This window comes from Tachyglossus aculeatus, chromosome 21 (assembly GCF_015852505.1).
Source record: "Tachyglossus aculeatus isolate mTacAcu1 chromosome 21, mTacAcu1.pri, whole genome shotgun sequence".
Classification (NCBI taxonomy): domain Eukaryota; kingdom Metazoa; phylum Chordata; class Mammalia; order Monotremata; family Tachyglossidae; genus Tachyglossus; species Tachyglossus aculeatus.
In genome coordinates this window covers 23,400,121-23,421,565 of record NC_052086.1, presented here as the reverse complement: position 1 = coordinate 23,421,565, position 21,445 = coordinate 23,400,121, and the positions used below count along the sequence as shown (strand labels likewise).

Below are 21,445 nucleotides of genomic sequence, written 5' to 3'. Positions count from 1 at the left end.
TGGCCCCCCTTAACAACTTCCTAGGAAAGCAACATGCCTCCTGCTTCAGAGTTGTGCCCAGGTTAAGCAGAACTAACTCACTGCTGCTTCCCAGAGACCCCAAACTCCCAGTCCCAGTGCAACTGCAGCCACAGAGGCCAAACTATCGTGCTGTTCCTGACTTTAACACTTCACCTGAAATTGAAGCCCGGATACAGAGATTCATTGGTGGTCTTATCATCCAGGCGGCGGAAGCTGTATTGTGGGCGGCAGTGATGGAACCATCGGTCCAGGTTGCAGTCCCAGGAAATCTCAATGCCCATAATTCCACCCTGTAAACCAAACCGACATTAAACCTTCCCTCTTGATGCAGAGTACTACTTTTCAGGAGAAGTGTTTCTGCCCGGCAGACATTTAAGGTGGTTGGGAGAAACATGCTGGTTTCTTATGGAAAGACAGAGGAGGTAGAATGGGTCCTCAGGCCTTTAACGGGACTCAGGAAAGTGGAGTAAATGGAGCCACAGCAGCAGATCATCAGTACATATAGGGAATCCAGCAAAGGCCAACACTTTATTTCAGAAAGATTAAATGGGGCCATCTCACAACCGGCCAGCTGTACAATAGAGGAATTCAGGCATGCAAATCTGGCGAGGTTGAACCAAAGAGAAAATTCCAACTTCGTGCACGTAACCTTATTTCTGGGTAACTCACCACAGTCTACAAACTCTGGTCCTTGAACCCAGAAGTACTGCCTGGAGTTCAGTACGAAGAGGAAAGAAAATTGCTGTTAAAAGAAGCTGAGAATAACCTGGTTGGGTCTTACACTCCCACATCTTATTTCCTTTCATAACCAAAGTTCAAAATGAGTAGTGATGTCAAGAAGGGTTAACCATGACAAGACTCCTCAAAGCCTTCTTTGTAGCCACTACAGAGACTCAATACAGGTATGAATGGACCATTAGTCTGGCTCAGTTTGGCATTTCTCTGGTCCAGTGAGGCTGTTCATGAGTTTGTTCTTCACAGTAAAATGGCACCACTGACCTTGATTGCTACTTCTGAAAATTCTTCTCCTGTTTCTCGTAAAATATCTCCTAGTCGGAAAATGGGACATTGTGGATTCTGTATCTTGTGAAACGTACAGGATGTGTTTAAATCTGGTAAAATGTTTCTTCTGTAAAAATGAAAATAAAAGATTAAATAGTAAAAAAAAATCATTTTTTTAAAGTTACTTGATTCTAATGCACTTACGTGGTGTAGTTATGGGCTGGAAAATCGATATTGTTCTTTATGAGCACCGTGAAGTTTTCAGCACTCTTCAGTAGGGCAGGTCTAAGTGAAGAAAATATAATATGAGCCTCATCCAACATAGCCCAGTACCTAGGTCATTAAAACACAGTTCCATAGTCAGCTAGACATGTATTTCAAGGGGAATTACATCAGCTGTCTTCATTCCCACTCACCACTTCTCCTAATTCCTCCTTTTAACTGTACTGCACTTCCCATTTCCCCACCTCCAGCCCCTTGCTCACATTGTTCCAATCAGTCAATCGAGTTTATTGAGCAATTATTTTGTGAAGAGCACTGTATTAAGGTAGAACACTGTACTAATTGCTTGGGCGAGTACAATACAATTATAAAATTATATTTGTACATTATAATTTAATAATACAGTTGGTCCACTTGCCTAGACCTCCCTGTTACTTATTTTTAATGGCATTTATTAAGCACTTACTATGTACAAAGCACTGTTCTAAGCACTGCGGAGGTTACAAGGTGATCAGGTTGTCCCATGGGGGGCTCACAGTCTTAATCCCCATTTTACAGATGAGATAACTGTGGCACAGAGAAGTTAAGTGACTTGCCCAGAGTCACAGAGCTGACAATTGGCAGAGCTGGGATTTGAACCCATGACCTCTGACTCCAAAGCCCGTGCTCTTTCCATTGCACCACGCTGTTTCTCTATCTGCCAGCCCGTAGTCCTCTCCATCTTCAAGATTCTTCTAAAATCCCACCTTCTCTAACCGGCCTCCTTCTAGCACTCCAAGTTATCTCAACCAAGAAGTCACCCCAATCAATCAGTAGTAAATATGGAGCACCTACTGCACTGAACACTTAGGAGAATACACCTTTCCTTATTACTTATGTGTATTCGGTTGTTCACTCAATTATTTATTCATCTGTTTCCCCCGACATATTTATACTGTTACCTATTTTATCGTTGTTCTTCCTCCTGCTCCATCTATTTAAAAATAATTTATGACTTCCTGTCTCCTCCATTAGATTGTAAACCCCCTGAGATCAGGGACTTTGTCTTTCAGTCCCAAGTGCCCAGTACAGTGCTGTACACATAGTAGTCACTCAAGCAGCATGGCCTAGAGGAAAAAGCGCGGGCCTTGGAGTCAGAAGACCTGAGTTCTAATCCTGGCTCTGCCAATTGCTTGCTGTGTGACCTTGAGCAAGTCACTTAACTTCTCTGTGCCTCAGTTTACCTGTTCTCCCTGCTACTTAGGCTGTGAGCCCCATGCAGAACAAGGATTGTGTCCAACCCAATTGACTTGTATCTATCCCAGCACTTGGAACAGTGTTTGACAAATAGTAGGCACTTAACAAATACCATAGAATAAACAAACAACAAAGAGGAGATGTATTTGTAATAAGGTTCTGAAGGTGGGGAGAATGGTGGTCTTTCGGATATAAAGGGAAAGGTAGTTCCAGGCGAGAGGGAGGATGTGGGCAAGGGGTCAACAGCGAGATAGACGAGACTGAGGTACAGTGAATATGTTGGCATTGGAGGAGCAATGGGTGTAAGCTGAGTAGGAGATCAACGAGGTAAAGTAGGAGGAGAACTGATTGGGTGCCTTAAAGTTTATGGTAAGAAGTTTTCAATGATACGAAGATGAAGGGGCAACCATTGGAGGTTTTGGAGGAGTAGGGAGACTTGGGCTGAACTTTTTTTAGGAAAATGATCTGGGCAGCCGAGTGAAGGAAGAACTAGAATGAAGAGACGGGGGCAGGGAGATCAGCGAGGAGGGTGTTGCAGTAGTGAAGGAGGGATATGATAAGTGCCTGGATCAGCATGGTAACAGTTTGGATGAAGAGGAAAGGCATGTTTTAGATAGGCTGTGAAGATAGACTCGACTCCACTCTCTCGTTCACCCCTCACATCCAATCCGTCACCAAAACCTGCTGGTCTCACCTCCGCAACATTGCCAAGATCCGCCCTTTCCTCTCCATCCAAACCGCTACCCTGCCCGTTCAAGCTCTCATCCTATCCCGTCTGGATTACTGCATCAGCCTCCTCTCCGAGCTCCCATCCTCCTGTCTCTTCCCACTTCAATCCATACTTCACGCCGCTGCCCGGATCGTCTTTGTCCAGAAATGCTCTGGGCATGTTACTCCCCTCCTCAAAAATCTCCAGTGGCTACCAATCAACCTATGCATCAGACAAAAACTCCTCACCCTCGGCTTCAAGGCTGTCCATCACCTTGCCCCCTCCTACCTCACCTCCCTTCTCTCCTTCTCCAGCCCAGCCCGCACCCTCCGCTCCTCTGCCGCTAATCTCCTCACCGAGCCTCGTTCTCGCCTGTCCCACCATCGACCACCGGCCCACGTCCTCCCCCTGGCCTGGAATGCCCTCCCTCCGCACATCCGCCAAGCTAGCTCTCTTCCTCCCTTCAAAGCCCTACTGAGAGCTCACCTCCTCCAGGAGGCCTTCCCAGACTGAGCCCCCTCCTTCCTCTCTCCCTCCTCCCCCTCCCCATCCCCCCTGCCTTACCTCTTTCCCCTCCCCACAGCACCTGTATGTATGTATATATGTTTGTACGCATTTATTACTCTATTTTATTTGTACATATTTATTCTATTTTATTTTGTTAATATGTTTTGTTTTGTTGTCTGTCTCCCCCTTCTAGACTGTGAGACCACTGTTGGGTAGGGACCGTCTCTATATGTTGCCAACTTGTACTTCCCAAGCGCTTAGTACAGTGATCTGCACACAGTAAGCGCTCAATAAGTACAATCGAATGAATGAATGAATAGAACTGACAAGATTTGGTAATAGATTGTGTACATTGAATGAGAAAGATGAAACATACTTGGATACACACTCACGGAGCCCAGAATATTTACCCACAGAGATGTTTTCGAGGTTGGAGAGGACTGGAGAAGCAAAGACAGCAGGACAAGTAAGTGAAACTGCAACTGTCACCATTCCTGCCACTGATTGGCCAGTTTTTTGAGCCTCTGCTAAATAGTACCTTTGGGCTCAACATCAGGAATTTTGGCTGTCAGTGCTAGGGGCTATAGTGGTGGCAGTGGCTTTAGCCACTCTTGTTTCACTTGCCAGCTTCTGGTCCTGCACTTGGACCAGTCTGCTCAGCGCCCAGGATACCACTATGGATAAGTATATCAATCTGTGAGGGTGTATTTCTGATTGTATGGTTAGGGTTTATCTCCCCTTGTTTCTCACTGATTCTCTCAACTCCCTCTGTCTCTCACTTCTACAAAAAATGGTCTTTCTGTTAATATACATCAGAGAGAGCAAGATGGACCTGCCACTCAATTCCTACTTCCCTTCAGAAAAACTCCATCTACCATTTTCCCAGATGAATTCAATCACTGACTGTATCTTACTGGGGGGCGTCTCTTAGTGCTTCTACGGGACACCAGGAAGCCACCTCACATGTCTTGCGGGTTTCATCATATTTCACACACTTTCCTGTCTGAATTCCTGTTATGAAGGAAGCACATATATTTTAAAAATCAGTGAATTGAGGCCCAGTTATTCCCTATGGAGGACATGGACAGGACCCACAAATTTAAGAATACCAGAGAAACCTGTGCAGGAGATTAGGGCAATTAATTTACATCTGAGTGTGGATTGGCATTCTCATCATTCTTTTTCTGAGTTCCTCAGGGGTCTCAGACACTAATCCCAAACATCCTTGGGTGATAGTTACGTCTGAGAGTCTGAGGACAGAAACTAACAGAGTGGATCTGAATCTTCCCAGGAGAAGCAGTGTGGCTTAGTGGATAGAGCACGGGCCTGAGAGTCAGAAGGTCATGGGTTCTAATCCTGACTTTGCCACATGTTTGCTGTGTGACCATGGGCAAGTCACTTCAATTCTCTTGGCCTCAGTTCCCTCATCTGTAAAATGGGGATTAAGAGTGTGAGCCTCTTGTGGGACAGGGACTGTGTCCAACCTGATTAACTTGTATCTACTCCAGCACTTAGAACAGTGCTTGGCACAAAGCAAGCATTTAATAAGTGCCATTATTATTATTATTATTAATACTTCTGTTTCCATAGTTCTCACTGGGGCATGGGGTGCAGCAGTGGACCAAATGTTCCTTTGGACAGGACCCAGTAGAAAATTCAGGTCACCACCCCAGCCTTTAGCATCTTCCACAGTCTGCTCTGAAGCATCCTCCACTTATCAATTTCACATTTCATTCTTTTGTCTCCTGCTCTGCTTCGGTCCAGGTAAGCCCTGTAGAAGCTGGAAGGAGCAATGCTTAATTTGTAAACCAATCAGAGCTGGGGCCTGAGCAATTACATGATTTTACATGTCAAATTATAATGACTCTGAATGTGTGCACTCTCACTGCCATTATTACCGATGACAATAACCCTGAAGGGGTTACGAATTGCCAACTTGAGAGTGCCAGGACTGAGCACAGACGAACCTCAGTTGTAAATTAAACATTGGAAAGGAGAGAAGATGTAGGTAAAAGTGGCTTTTGATCTTGTGCTTATCCTGGGGATAGGTATTGACACATACCTTTGCTCTGTGGGTCCATCCGCCCAGCTTTACATGAACGATCTGTCGAACAGAGAGTCCTGGGACTGGGATACTAATGGAAAAAAAAAGAATAGCACAGGGTGCAATGTTATACACCCATCCCTCTAATACTTAAAACCAGATAATAATAATAGTGGTATTTGGTAAGCACTTACTAAGCTCTGGGGTGGATATAAGCAAATCGAGTTGGACACAGACTCTGTCTCCTGTGGGGCTCACAGTCTCAATCCCTATTTTACAGATGAGGTAACTGAGGAACAGAGAAGTGAAGTGACTTGCCCAAAGTCATACAACAGACAAGTGGCCGAGCCAGGATTAGAACCCATGACCTTCTGACTCCTAGCCCCATGCTCTATCCATTACCCCTTAGAGCAGGGAGCAGAGGGCTTGGTCTATATTATTTTGACTTGGAAAACAGGGCAGAGTGGATCAAAGACTCATCACCACCATCTGAACGAATGGCAAGAAGTGAATGTGTGTTTGTTCAGCCTTGTGTGCTCACCTGAGACGCTAAGGTTAAATCAAAGCTAAGGATCAGAATGAAGAATAGTGTGGTAAGCATTGTTTTCTTTGTTTCTTCCTTAGGGTAGATATGGGACTCAGAGACAGGGTGAATGCAGGCAAAGAATTTTGTTCTCCCTTACTTTCCTTTGGGGTTTTTAAATTCTTTTGATTTTTGCAACATTACCTTGCTGCCCTCAGAGTAGGTAACAAAACCCCAGAGAAAGACTGTTGGTGGAGACTAGAATAGCCGCATCAGACACCGAGATCCAGGAACTAGGAACATTAGAGGAAGCTTCGGGATCACTGCTCTTCTTGTGTGGGTCAGGGGTCTGTCTTTGGGACTTGCCAGCCAGGGTGTTCTAGGGCCTAACTTTGAGGTCAAACAGTGTCGTTTTGTTTTTAAGGACATGCATCTTAGAAGCTGATGGTGTTTCAACTCTCTTTAAAATATCCTTCTTCCAGAAGCCATTCACTGGCCACTCCCTACTTCCTTGGTCCTGTCAGCCCCATTAGCACCCCACCCCTCAACACTCATGTGAATATTGGTATACTTATGCCTCCAATTTATTCTTTTGGTTGTTACTAGTTATAGGCGTTTTTCTTTTCTAACTATATTTTACAATTTGTGTGTCCGCTACACTGCAAGCTCCTCTGGGCAGGGAACATGTCTATCAGTTCTGTTGTATTGTACTCTCCCGAGTGCTTAGTACAATTATCTGCACACAGTTAGCACTCACTATATACCATTGATTGACTGATTTTTATCAAGACTTAGTTCTGGGCCCCCTTGTAGTCTTCATCTGTACCCATTCCCTTGGAGAACTCATTTGCCCTCATGGCTTCAGTTACCGTTTCTATGCTGATGATTCCCAAATCTACCTCTCCAGCCCTGACCTCTCTCCTTTTCTCCAGTCTCGCATTCTCTCCAGACTTCGGGACATCTCTACTTGGACATCCCAATAACACCTCAAACTAAACATATCCAAAGTAGAACTTATCTTCACACCAAACTCTGTCTTCCCCATGTATTGCCTATTACTGCAGACACTCTCCTCTCTATTTCACGAGTCTGTACACTTGGCATTATCCCCGACTCATCTCTGTCATTCAACTCAAATTTCAATCTTTACCAAATTCTGTCAGTTCTACCTTCACAACATTTTAATCTTATTTAATAATAATGATAATAATAATAGTAATTATGGCACTTGTTAAGTGCTTACTATATGCTAAGCACTGTTCTAAGTGCTGTGACAGATGCAAATTAACCAGGTTGGACACTCTTAATCCCCATTTTACAGATGAGGTAATTGAGGCCCAGAGAAGTGAAGTGACTTGCCCAAGGTCACAGAGCAGACATGTGGCGGAGTCAGGATAAGAACCCAGGTCCTTCTGACTCCCAGTCCAGTGCTTTATCTACTAAGAAGCACTACTAGGTGCCAGGCACTGAACTAAACACTGGGGTAGGTACAAATTAATCGGGTTGGACACAGTCTCTGTCTCACATAGGGCTCAAAATCTTAATCCCTATTTTACAGATGAGGTAACTGAGGCACAGAGAAGTTAAGTGACTTTCCCAGGCCACCCAGAAGCAGGTCTGGGAGCCAGAATTGGAACCCAGGTCCTTCTGACTCCCAGGCTTGTGCTCCATCCACTAAGCCATGCTGCTTCTCAAGATTCACTATTGCTAAAATCCACATTGCTAAGATCCATCTTTCCCTCTAAACTGCTACTACATTGATCCAAGCATTTATATCCCTCCTTGACTACTGCATCAACCTCTTTGCTGACCTCCCTGCCTCCCAATAGTCCATACTTGATTCTACTGCCTGGGTCATTCTTCTCAAGAAGCATTTAGTCCACTTCCTCCCATTCCTCAAGAACTTCCAATGATTTCCCATCTACCTCTGCATCAAACAAAAACTCCTTACCATCAGCTTTAGAGCACTCAATCAGTTCACCCAACTGATTATCTTATTAATTGATAAAGATTATCACTCTTTATCTTACCTCCCTGATTTCATACTACAGCCCAGCCTGCAAACTTTGCTGCTCTAACATCAGCTACTCACTGTACTGTGATCTGGTCTCTCGTCTCATCTCTCTTCCCTCTGAATGCCTGGAGAGAAGCAGGCTATACTTCTACAGGTTCCAAATAATGACAGGAGTTTGCATTAAACATATCCAATATAGAAGAGGATGTCTACTACCAAGACCAACTTGAGACTTCCGAACCGGATGCTTTGAATATGGACAATTTTCACAGAGCTTTACTGGCATATGCCATTAGCAGCATGATTCTAGATTCCCAGGCTCATTCATTCATTCAATCGTATTTATTGAGCGCTTATTGTGTGCAGAGCACTGTACTAAGAGCTTGGGAAGTACAACTTGGCAACATATAGAGGTGGTCCCTACCCAACAACGGTCTCCTCTCTCCTTTCAAACACAGGCTCTGGAAAACTGCCCATCTCCCTGTGCAAAGTCTGAGTTTATGCACCCACCCCTTGCCCATCAGTTATTCAAAGCAACTGCAGTTTATCCTGCCCAGATTGTGTCCGATTTGCAAATATAGGAACTGCTGTACAAACAAAAATAGCAACTAACTGAAAAGTTTTTCTTACCTCAGGACATTCACCCTGACGCTGGTATGTTTCTATGAAGTTAGTCAACACAAAGAAGGAGTTTCCCTGGGGAGAATAAACAAAGGAGGATATAAAGAATTATGTTCATTCAATTGTATTTATTGAGCGCTTACTGTGTATAGAGCACTGTACCTCCTTCCCTTCCCCACAGCACCTGTATATATATATGTTTGTACATATTTATTACTCTATTTATTTATTTATTTATTTATTTTACTTGTACATATCTATTATATTTATTTTATTTTGTTAATATGTTTGGTTTTGTTCTCTGTCTCCCCCTTCTAGACTGTGAGCCCACTGTTGGGTAGGGACTGTCTCTATATGTTGCCAACTTGTACTTGCCAAGCGCTTAGTACAGTGCTCTGCACACAGTAAGTGCTCAATAAATACAATTGATTGATTGATTGATTATATATCTGAGAAGAGCTGTCTAATAATAACAACACAGCTTTCTCAGTTGGTTTTGAAGGGACAGAGAGACCTGAAACCATTTATAAATATTCAGGAATCTGAGAAACAGTAAGTTTTTCTAAGCTTAGGGCTGGAAAGGGAGAATAAAACCAAATTTATTTGAAATATTCTGCTTTTCACTGAGGAGTAGTGATGTGGCTAATGGGAATCCTACCCCTAACACTTTTCATCTGGTCACTGGAGCTACTTTTCCTCTTGTGTTGCGGTAAAATTTTGTTACTGTAAAGCCAAAAAGAACAATGATTGAGACTTCCCTCTCCCCAGTATTTCAGGTTAACTCAGTAGGGAGCGCCTAGTCAGTTCGAGAAGCAGCATGGCATAGTTGGAGTCATGAGGTCATGGGTTCTGATCCTGGCTCAGCCCTGTGTCTGCTGTGTGATCTTGGGCAAGTCACTTCACTTCTCTCTCTGTGTCTCAGTTACCTCATCTGTAAAATGGGGATTGAGACTGTGAGCCCCACATGGGACAGGGACTGTGTCCAACCCGATTTGCGTGCATCCACCCCAGCACTTAGTACAGCCTGGCACACAATAAGTGCTTAACAACTACCACAATTGCCATTATTATTAGCAGATGCTTCAAATTTCAAATTATTTTGAGTAAACCAGTATCAATTGAATGAAATCAATTTATTCATTTTGTTATGAGTACATTTTTGTCAATCAATCAATCGTATTTATTGAGCACTTACTGTGTGCAGAGTACTGTACTAAGCGCTTGGGGAATACAAGTTGGCAACATATAGAGACAGTCCCTACCCAACAGTGGGCTTACAGTCTAAAAGGGGAAGACAGACAACAAAACCAAACATGCTAACAAAATAAAATAAATAGAATAGATATGTACAAGTAAAATAAATAAATAAATAGAGTAATAAATATGTACAAACATATATACATATATACAGGTGCTGTGGGGAAGGGAAGGAGGTAAGATGGGGGGGATGCAATGGGGATGAGGGGGATGTCGAGCACTTTCTCTGAGTAGAGGGCTATTCCAACCTCACTGATTCACCTTAAAGGTCAGAGACCATCTGAAAAATACAGTTCCATGATCCCACTGTAGCTCAGAGCTTCCACGTTGACAGGAAGAGTGATTAATACTGTTTCAAGAAAGATCAGTAATGGAACCCAGACACTCACCGGCAAGGAAAAGGTGTAATCTGCAGTGTCAAAGATTTTCGGTGGTCTATGTCCTTTTACCTCCGCCAGACCTTTCACTTTGGTGTGCACAGAGCTGATGAGGGGCTCCTTTTGCTGATAGAGCTTATCCTTCACCAAGGCAAAACTAAATTAGGAGGGAAAAAATAACAGAATACAGTTTTCAAAGTCTTTGAATTAACCACTGCAGGCCTCTTCTCAACCAAAACGATATGGCCTCCTCGATTGGAGGGCTAGAAATTGCCTCTCAGTACACTTCCTTGCCCTTATGTTCAGGGTGCTGAAGGGACTCTTTCCTCTCACCTCTCCCACATTCCCTTTCACAATTGACTCTGATTAAAATTGAGTCTAATCTTTCCACTTCATAACTTTTCAGTCCATCAGTGGTATTTATTGAAAGCACTTGTGTGCAGAGGTCTGGACTAAGCACTTGCCTAGAGTTCAACCACTCAATTAATCAATCAATCAGTGGTATTTATTGAGTACTTACTATGTGCAGAGCACTGTACTAAGTGTTTGGGAGAATACAATCTCTCCCAGCATGCCCCACTCTCCATCTGCAATCATTCTGGTAGTGTATCCATAGAGTTTTCTTGATAAAAATTAGGAAGTGGTTTACCATTGCCAACTTCCGTGCAGTAAACTCGAGTCTCTGACCTCGACTCTTTCCCAGGCCTCTGCTGCCCAGAATGGGTGAGTTTTGACTTGTAGCAGATTGCCTTCCACTTGCTAGCCACTGCCCAAGCTAAGAATGGAATGGGTAGGTCTCTGCTTGACTCTCCCTCCCATTGTCGAGACTGGAAGAGTACTGGAAACTCTGCAGGTGTGACCCGGAGAGGGGAATAAGGGCATCATTACAGTTTTTAGTCATTCTCTCTGGATCTAGAATTATAGTAATAATAATAAAATTCCCTTCCCCACAGCACCTGTATATATGTATATATGTTTGTACATATTTATTACTCTATTTATTTATTTATTTATTTTACTTGTACATATCTATTCTATTTTATTTTGTAGTATGTTTGGTTTTGTCTCCCCCTTTTAGACTGTGAGCCCACTGTTGGGTAGGGACTGTCTCTATATGTTGCCAATTTGTACTTCCCAAGCGCTTAGTACAGTGCTCTGCACACAGTAAGTGCTCAATAAATACGACTGATGATGATGATGATGATGACGAGCCCTTACTCCAGGCTAAGAATTGGGGTAGAAAGATACAAGACAATCAGGTCAGACACAATTTTTGCTCCACACAGGGCTTATAGTCTTAGTGGGAGGGAGAACAAGTATTGAATCCCTATTTTAAAGATGAGGAAACTGAGGCAGATGGAAGTTACGTGATCTTTCCAGGGTCACACACAAGGCAAATGTCAGTGGCGGGTCCTCTGACTGCAAGGCCTGGGACCTTTCCAAAAGGCCAAACTGCTTCTCAAGAGTTGCCCACATTAGGTTGCTCCAGAAGGGAAAGTTGCAAACCAGTTTGCTAGCCTTATTGGGTTGCTTTTCTCTGAAGAGCACGGGCTTTGGAGTCAGAGCTCATGGGTTCGAATCCCGATTCCGCCACATGTCAGCTGTGTGATCTTGGGCAAGTCACTTAACTTCTCTGGGCCTCAATTACCTCATCTGTAAAATGGGGATTAAGACTGTGAGCCCCAAGTGGGACAACCTGATCACCCTGTATCCTCCCCAGTGCTTAGAACAGTGCTTTGCACATAGTAAGTGCTTAACAAATTCCAATTATTATTATTATTATTACTTGCCTGGGGGCCTGAGCTTTGCAGGGAGGCTGCAGCTCCTCAGACAGAGTCAAGTCAGGTCAGGTCCTTTAACGACACACCCTTAGGTGGGGCCTCCTACCTTTCACTAGCTGGATCTTCCCTACCTCATTCCTCTTAGTGTAGGAGGAAGGCCAGGATTAGGTTTGGGTGTAGACCCATTAGTTCGGGAGGAAAGATAGGAACAGGTCTCACGTTCGCCAAGAAATTTCAGACATGTAACGACAAATCCATCTCCATTGCAATTGGGGCAGCCTCAGAGTTTTGGCAGGGCTTATCATTTTCCTCCACCCTCTCAGACTCCCACCCAGAGTTGAAAGCAATTAGGGAGCTGATGCAACCTCTTTCCCTCCCATCTTATCTCCCCAGTCTTTCCTGCCCAGTTCTAGGCTCCTGGAAGGTTTAGGAGTCAGGGTGAAGAGCTTCTCTTGGTTCTGGTAGATTCAGCTCCAAATACCAGAGAAGAGGGAAAAGATTATTTTTTGTGGAGGCATGATACAGACTCTTGGCAAATTATCCAGTTTCTTTTTTGTATTTAAGTGCTTATTAAGTGTCAAATATTGTTCTAAGTGCTTGGGAAGGTACGAGTTAATTAAGTTGGACATTCCTCTGTGGTTGGTCAAGGAAAGGACTGTGGAGTATGCTGGCATGATGACATCCATTTTGAAAAATACCATTCAGAAGAGCAGCTGAGCTTAACAGGACAGCTTTCCTCCTGAAACCCACTTTACTCACAATGGGAACTCCACGTAGGAAATGCCACAGCACCCTGCTGGTTTTCGTTTTTATTCTGGGTATTTGTCAGTAGTGTGTGTCAGTGTTTCAACATTCCTGATGTGTGTGTCTCCAGTCACATAGCCCCACTTATACTCTTAGATTGTGCAGTTATTGTTTTTGATCACCTCACAACACTTAAACTTCTCTGAACTCACCATGACCCCTCGATCTGTGCCCTCCAATCAGCCTGTCTTTGTCTTCCCTTCCCAGGACCCCCCTCCTCCTTCTCTATCCAACCTCTCCCCATTCCTTGCCCCACCCCACCCCACTCCATCCCTTTTATACTCTCCTAGCATGGCCCCTCATCTCCCTCCCCCTGTGCCAGTCCCTGTTAACTCACTCACATCCAATCCTTCCCTGCCCCTGGCACCCCCGCACCCCTCCCCACCCCCAACAGCCTCAGCCCAGTGCTACCTATAGAACCCCTAACTCCATTATGGGAAATCTTCTCTTCATCCTTAACCTGTTCCTGATCCAGTCACTGCTCCTCCTTGCCACCAGTGAAACTTAACACTCGCCTGATGACATTGTCTCCCCTGCTGCTGTCTCTAGCGGGGGACTTCAACTTCACCCACTGCCCCAGCTTCACTGGGAAAGGAGGAGGAGTACACTTCTTTCTCTGCCCCCACTGTCTCTTTCTCTCCTCTCAGGGTCGCACCTGGAGAGTTTCCAGTCCTCTACCAGTCTCGACTAAGGGAGGGAGAGTCAAGCAGAAGTCTATCCATTCCATTCCTTGCTTGGGCAGTGGCTAGCGAGTGGCAGTGAATCTTCCCACCTGTGCTGGGCAGCAGCGGCATGGGAGAGTAGCCGAGGGAGGACTTAAGTTTATTGCATGGAAGGAGTATGGATACACTACCAGAATGATTGCAAATGGAGGTGGAGCGTTCTGGGAGAGATGTGTCCATGGCATCGCTATGGGTCAGAGATGACTTCACAGCATAAGACAAATGTCTCTTTTGCACCATTCCACCTCCCCCATCCCTCTCTTTCCCTTCCTTCAAAGCCCATATCATCTGCCTCTACCACCCATACCAGATACTAGTCATAGTAATCTACCACCCCCCCAGGACCACCTCCAACTTTCACAAAATCCACCCCCTTCGTCCGTGCCTCTGACCCCATCCTTTTTCACCTTATTCATTCATTCAATCAATCATATTTATTAAGCGCTTACTGTGTGCAGAGCACTGTACTAAGCGCTTGGGACGTACAAGTCGGCAACATATAGAGACGGTCCCTACCCAACAATGGGCTCACAGTCTACAAGGGGGAGACGGACCACAAAACAAAACTTGTGGACAGGTGTCAAGTCATCAGAATAAATAGAAGTAAAGCTAGATGCACATCATTAACAAAATAAATAGAATAGTAAATATGTGCAAGTAAAATAAATAGAGTAATAAATCTGTACAAATATATACAAGTGCTGTGGGGAGGGGAAGGAGGTAGGGTTGTGGGGATGGGGAGGAGGAGAGGAAAAATGGGGCTCAGTCTGGGAAGGCCTCCTGGAGGAGGTGGGCTCTCAGTAGGGCTTTGAAGGGAGGAAGAGAGCTAGCTTGGCGGATGTGTGGAGGGAGGGCATTCCAGGCCAGGGGAAGGACATGGGCCAGGGGTCGATGGCGGGACAGGTGAGAACGAGGAACAGTGAGGAGGTTCGTGGCAGAGGAGCAGACTGTGCGGGCTGGGCTGTAGGAGAGAAGGGAGGTGAGGTAGGAGGGGGCGAGGTGATGAAGAGTCTTGAAGCCGAGAGTGAGGAGTTTTTGCCTGATTCGTAGGTTGACAGGCAGCCACTGGAGATTTGTGAGGAGGGGAGTGACATGCCCAGAGCATTTCTGTACAAAGATAATCTGGGCAGCAGAGTGAAGTATAGACTGAAGAGGGGAGAGACAGGAGGATGGGAGATAAGAGAGGAGGCTGATGCAGTAATCCAGTTGAGATAGGATGAGAGATTGAACCAACAAGGTAGCGGTTTGGGTGGAGAGGAAAGGGCCCAACGCTTAGAACAGTGCTTTGCACATAATAAGTGCTTAATAAATGCCATCATTATAATTATTATTAAAGGGCGGATCTTGGCGATGTTGTGGAGGTGAGACTGGCAGGTTTTGGTGACGGATTGGATGTGTGGGGTGAATGAGAGAGCGGAGGCGAGGATGACACCAAGGTTGACACCTTATCAAAGCACTTGCCCTCTCACTTCTTCCCTTCCTGATAGCCATCTTCAATTGCTTGTTTTCCAGTGGCTTTTTCCCCACTGCTTTCAAACAGGCTCAACTATACCTCATCCTAAAAGAACCCTCCCTTGCTGGCTCCTTCCAGTTTTTGTCCCATAATAATAATAATAATAATAATAATAATAATGACATTTATTAAGTGCTTACTATTTGCAGAGCACAGTTCTAAGCACTGGGTCTCCCTTCTACCAATAATAATGGCATTTATTAAGCTCTTACTATTTGCAGAGCACAGTTCTAAGCACTGGATCTCCCTTCTATCATTCCTCTCCAATCTCCTCTAGTGAGTTGTCTACACCTGCCGTCCCCTGTTCCTCTCCTCAATTCTCTCCTTGATCCTCTCCAATCTGGCTTCCATCCCCATCACCCCACAGAAACCTCCCTCTCCAAGGTCACAAATGATCTCCTTCTTGACAAATCCAACAGCCTCTACTCCATCCTAATCCTCCTCAACCTCTCAGCTGTATCTTCGTCATTGTCAACCATCCCCTCCTCCTGGAAACATTATCCAACCTTGACTTCACTGACTGTGTCCTCTCCTGGCTCTCCTATTTTTGCGGCCACTCATTCTTGGTCTGTTTTGCTGGCTCCTCCTCTGCCCCCCACCCCCTAACTGTAGAAGTCCCTCATGGCTCAGTCAGCATCATGAATGGTGGATCCATCAGCTGTGATGGACGAGTGGGTGTTGGGGACTGCATCTTATCCATTAATGAGCCGTTGTTGGGTAGGGACTGTCTCTATATGTTGCCGACTTGTACTTGCACACAGTAAGCGCTCAATAAATACGATTGAATGAAGGAATTAATTAATGAAGAATCCACCTTTAAGATAACCAGTGCCGGAGGTCAAGCTACGTTGAGGAGACATTTTCTTACTGGACCTGACATAAAGTAGGAGAAATGAGTCGGAGTTTAGAGTCGGGAGACGATTAAAGCACTATTTTGTGGCTAGCTTAGAAAAATCAAATTGTCAAATGAATCGATATCACTATTGCTTGGATAAGAAAGTGTGGTCTATTAACAGGCCAAGAAGTGTGGTTCTTTCAAAAATATATTTCTGTTCTGAAGGACAAAATAATTATATCTATTCAACTAGGATCCACTAGAACTGCCATATAATGCCTGACAGCCACTGCATTTGTTATATGAAAGCCTCACTGAAGGTTTAACAACATAATTGGTCTTCAAGAAAATTTTACTTATTACAAGTAATGCCAAAAGCCGATGTTTTTGTGTGCCATACTTTATGCTATTTTAACGAAATGAATTTAGCATTTCTGACTTTCTTTCAGGAAAGAGCATAAATATACAAAATGCTAAATATGCAGTGTAATTTCTCTTCATTTTAAATAAAAGGCAATAATATATCTTATGCCTTTTTCCCAAATGATTATTGTTACACAAAAGAGGCATTTCTTTTGGCAAAAATTAGCTGTGAAGTTTTGTTTTATCTCTTGTTCCTACGGGCATTTTATAATTATATAAGTAATTTGAGTACAAGTGAAGATTATCATTGTGAAGAATATCAAGGCTTGCACACTAATGAAAACATGCTGTAAGTATATCCAGTACCTTCATTGACTTTTTTACCACTTCTTGCGGCCAACATTCTCCCCTTCTAATTAAAAAAACAAACTGGACTATATCCTTACAGAAAAAATTTGTCTGAAGATATTAATTACATGTTCAGTGGTATTAAATACAGATGTCTGGTGAAGATTATTTTGACCTCATTTTTTATGATTTCCAGGTTTTATGCTGTGTGAGTTTATATTGGTGTGTTTTCTATATCCAGAGGCGCAGCATGGCGTAGTGGATAGAGCATGGGACTGGGAATCAGAAAAAGCAGGTTCTAATTCCAGCTCCTCCAGTTGTCTGCTGTGGGGCCTTGGGCAAACCACTTCACTTCTCTGTGCCTCAGTTACCTCATCTGTAAAATGGAGACGAAGACTGTGAGCCCTGTGCGGGACAGGGACTGTGTCCAACCCAATTTGCTTGTATCCACCCCAGTGCTTAGTAAAGTGCCTGATAACACATAGTAAGCGCTTAAAAAATACCTTAATTATAATGTCCTATTGGAACTCAGAGCAAATCCCCAAATGTCCTACAACACTCAAATTAAAAAAAACAACACACAGCAATAGCACAATTGTTACAGTAATTTAGTCTGTTCCTGCTAAATTCTTCAAAGACGTCAGAAGAATTCTATCCTTTCTATACCTCGTTCTAGGCAGGGAGTGTGTCTAACCAACTCTGTTATATTATACTCTCCCAAGTGTTAAGATCAGTGCACTCACACAGTAAATGGTCAATAAATATCATTGATTGATTGACTGATTCTAATCCCAGGTCTGCCATATGTCTGCTGTGTGACCTTGGGCATGTCACTTAACTTCTCTGTGCCTTTTCAATGCCTGACACATAGTAAGCACTTAACAAATACCATTAAAAAAACTCTAAGGGGGGCTCTCATAACTAACCCAACTAACAGGCCCAGGAAACATGCATACTGGTAAAGCCTTCAAGAGGTGGTTTGATTCTGGAAAGTGATTCATTTATTCTGTTGCTAGAGTGTTCTGTTGCCCATGAGCCCTACCCAGGTATTAGCTCTCTCTGGTTACGTTAATTCGTAATATAAGCCTCAGTGGTTTGGCTAGGGAGACTTCAGAGAGCAATCAGAGTTAATTGCACTGCAACCACACTGCAGACATAAATCTCCATTTTTTAAAAGAAGGTGGTTTACAAAATTCAGATTGATATTGTCAGTAAAATGTGCAAAATGAGAGATTTTTAAAGACTGTAATAGTGGGGCTCCTGAAATGCCTGAAGCATAGATATAGGCAAAAACAGCTAATGTAGATACTTCCTGTCCATGGTACCCAACACTCAGCATAGCTTCTTCCACCCAGCTTTAGCAAAAGCTGGCGTAGAAGGGTAAAAATGGTCCCGTCCCTGGAACACCTAGCTTTTGTCCTTAATTATGAGAAGTTCCCTAAGCCGGGCAGGAAGGCCAAGTCATTTCAAAAATCCTCCAATGTGAGACATTTCAGCAACCCTCCATCCTGAGGATGTGATAAGTGTTGATGAAGTTGACCCAAGGGGAACGTTTCAACCAGTTCATTGCTCTCTTACAGGACCCCAAAGAGAAACAGGGGACACCCCCTCCCCCATCAAAATGCTTGTAGCTCACCCATACTCCTGAATGGATTTAACGGGAACAACCAGAAAACAGCTCAGTATAACCAAAACCTATGGCCTAGGCCTAGAGTTAATATGCAGATTTGCAGACTCCATTTACTCCAGTCTCCATTTCACATAGAAGCAGAAGTGACTTTAGGGATATAGGAGAACTTTCAGTCTCCCTGCCAAGCCACGGGGTTGAGGAAGTTCAAAATTCACAGACAGGGAAGTTGCAAGTGTCTAGAACTAAGCAGGGGCCAGATTTTCAGGGCCTGATCCAAGTCCTACCTAAGATTGACAGGTATTAAAAAACTGAGAATCCAGCCTACCCTAGCCCTCAGTTTTTTCAAGATATTCCCGCATGTCGGGCCGGGATGGTTTATAGGAGCTGCTAAATGACTCTGACACCCCACAGCTCTGTGATCCAGGCTCCATTAGAAACACTGGCAGACTTCTCTGCTAAAGAGCAGAGGTAGGTTCTTCTTTCAGTTTCGTTTTACTGCAAACGAAAGATGATCAAACCAAAACTAAGCAGATTTAGCTTCCTTCCTTACCTCCCTTGTTTCTGTGGGGCCCAGGGAACAGGAGGAGGGAAAAGTCAGTACACATCTCTTTGAATTAACTGGGCTGGACACTGAGCTGACCTATCCATCCACACTACCTTGGGATCTGCAAGGGCCAGGCCTGGCCTGAACAGGACTCCACAAGAATCATCTCTCACTGCAGAAGTGTGCTATCCCTTACCCCCATACCCCAACCCACTCCTCTGTTTCTCTCCCCCTCTAGACTGTAAGCTCGTTGTAAGCAGGGAATGTGTCTGTTTATTGTTGTATTGTACCCTCCCAAACAGTACAGTGCTCCGCATACAGCAGGCACTCAATAAATACAGTTGAATGAATGAATGAAAACACGGACAGGACAAGCAACCTAGCCCTGGACTCCTCACTTGGAAAATCTGGAATAATCTGAAGAAGAAAATATCCTTCGTTTTAGTGGACAAGATTCAAAGCATTAAGCACAACGATCGTGGACAATTTAAGAGATTTCTTTTGATTCAATGAAAAGACTCAAGAAAAAGCAGATATAGTTAATACTCAATAATTCTCCATCAGAAAAGACCTTACTTAAGTCAGAAAAGTCTGGAGAGTTCTGTACTTAGTATTACCACCGAATGTTGTTCCTTAGATGATAATGAATATTATTTAAGAACTGAAATAGTTATCAAAATCTCTTGATTTTAAGAGAAGAAAAGATGGATTTGCTGTTTCTCACAACTGAAACCAGCTTCCTAATTAGGTGAATTTACTATATTAATCATTTGTTTCATTTGTATACACTAAAATGTTTTGGGAATAGCAAAACCCTCATTCTTTGCCACCCCTTTGCTTCCCCAAATAATTTGTTCCATAGCTGCCTTGTTCTTCTCTTCCCGATTTCAAAGTGGCCTTGTTGTTGCTCAGAGTTTGGCTGGCATTTTCTGGGAATGAAATCCTATTTGCAAGGCCCTGCGTCACTCTCTTTCTTTTTCCCCGCACTAGTTGGCATTGCTGGTGTAAAGGTTTTCGTGTTCTGATACGAAAATTATCTTAACTTCTTGGCTCAAGGGTTCTCTGATGCATTTTCCTATCCTCCTGAGCCTGTTCTGCCCTACATGTTACAGCTGGTCTTCCATCCAGGCGTTTACCATGGAGAAGCCTGTCTACTTGTTTTGTTTTGTTGTCTGTCTCCCCCTTCTAGATTGTGAGCCCGTTGTTGGGTAGGGATTGCCTCTATCTCTTCCCAAATTGTACTTTCCAAGCCCTTAGTACAGTGCTCTGCACACAGTAAGCGCTCAATAAATACAACTGAATGAAGGAAAATGCCAACATTTCAACCTCAAGGCCTCTCTCTGCAGCTGCCTGGCACTATTCTTTCCCTGCAATCAGCCATGTCAGAACAAATTTCAGATTCGAAAATCAATGCGGACCTCTATCTTAGAAGACAAAAGTGGTCTCTTGTGGTTCCTTATAACACTTAGTGCTTGCAAAGAGAGAAAAAGGAAGGGGAAGTGGGTTTTTCTGGTGATAGTTTGAAAGAATAAAGAAGGAGGATGAAAAGACAAATTTAACTCCTGAAAAGTTGCCAGACAGGCTTTCCAAAAGGTGGCATTTCATCATAGACCGCTCCACTTAGAGAGAGCACTGGTTACCGTGGAAAACAAAGAAAGAATTTGAGGTCGTCGCATTCAACTTACCTAACATAGGAAAACACTATCATGTGGAGAATCCACTTTATGTTCCCATATGTCACGCTTTGAATGCGGACAACTTTATCCGTCTCATATTCGCACACGTTCCTCCAGCTGCAGTCCCCTGGCATGGTTCCAGAAGTCACGCTCCCTTTCCCACCCCCTCAGCTGCAGCCTCCCTGCCCACCCCTTCAGTTAAAGATGCACGCAGCCTGCAACCCACTGAGGATGAGGGAAGCCGCCTGATTTCTCATGAGGATGCCATCACTTGCAGTTCCTCCAATGAAAAATAACCAAAGGCGGAGCCAATCCAGGGATGGAGGGGGGAAAGAAAGGGAAGTAGATGCTGTCACTGCTGGTAAAAAAAAAAAAGTGGGGGAGAAGGAATAAACAATGAAAGTAAAACCCTGCCCTGTCTGCGTGACAGGCACACGACCCCTTCCCAGCCGCCTCCAGTGCCCACACAAAGATGGTGTTCAAAGGAAAAACATTTCTGAAATTCCCTTTTTCTCCCTCTGACATCACACATGAACTTTTAGTATTTTCATTCATTTTGACCAAAAAAAGGAAATGTTAAAGCCCGAATGCTCTGATTGTGCCTCCAAAAAGTGACCAGCTCTTTCTGAGGCCTCACCCTCCATAAGAAGAAGGAGAGTGAGAGAAAGGCCAAGAGTCCGGAGCCTCCGGAGATAT

The 21,445-nt window shown here is 44.0% G+C and overlaps 1 protein-coding gene and 1 non-coding gene across 3 annotated transcripts in view; both read right to left on the bottom strand.

The window, feature by feature from the left end:
• P2RX7 (purinergic receptor P2X 7) overlaps nt 1-20,938 on the bottom strand; it is a 33,777-nt gene extending 12,839 nt beyond the window's left edge. For both annotated transcript variants that reach the window (XM_038763883.1, XM_038763884.1), the window contains exons 1-8: nt 20,759-20,938; nt 10,546-10,690; nt 8,909-8,974; nt 5,760-5,832; nt 4,612-4,708; nt 1,228-1,308; nt 1,021-1,150; nt 175-311 (exon numbers count right to left, since the gene is read on the bottom strand). In XM_038763883.1, coding sequence (XP_038619811.1) covers nt 175-311; nt 1,021-1,150; nt 1,228-1,308; nt 4,612-4,708; nt 5,760-5,832; nt 8,909-8,974; nt 10,546-10,690; nt 20,759-20,883 — 854 coding nt within the window. In that variant the 5' untranslated portion in view covers nt 20,884-20,938. The remainder of the gene's footprint in view (nt 1-174; nt 312-1,020; nt 1,151-1,227; nt 1,309-4,611; nt 4,709-5,759; nt 5,833-8,908; nt 8,975-10,545; nt 10,691-20,758) is intronic.
• On the bottom strand, nt 11,267-11,404 carry LOC119943022. Its single transcript, XR_005455509.1, has one exon. It is a non-coding gene; the product is annotated as a small nucleolar RNA SNORA7 (small nucleolar RNA).
• Nucleotides 20,939-21,445: the final 507 nt, after the last annotated feature.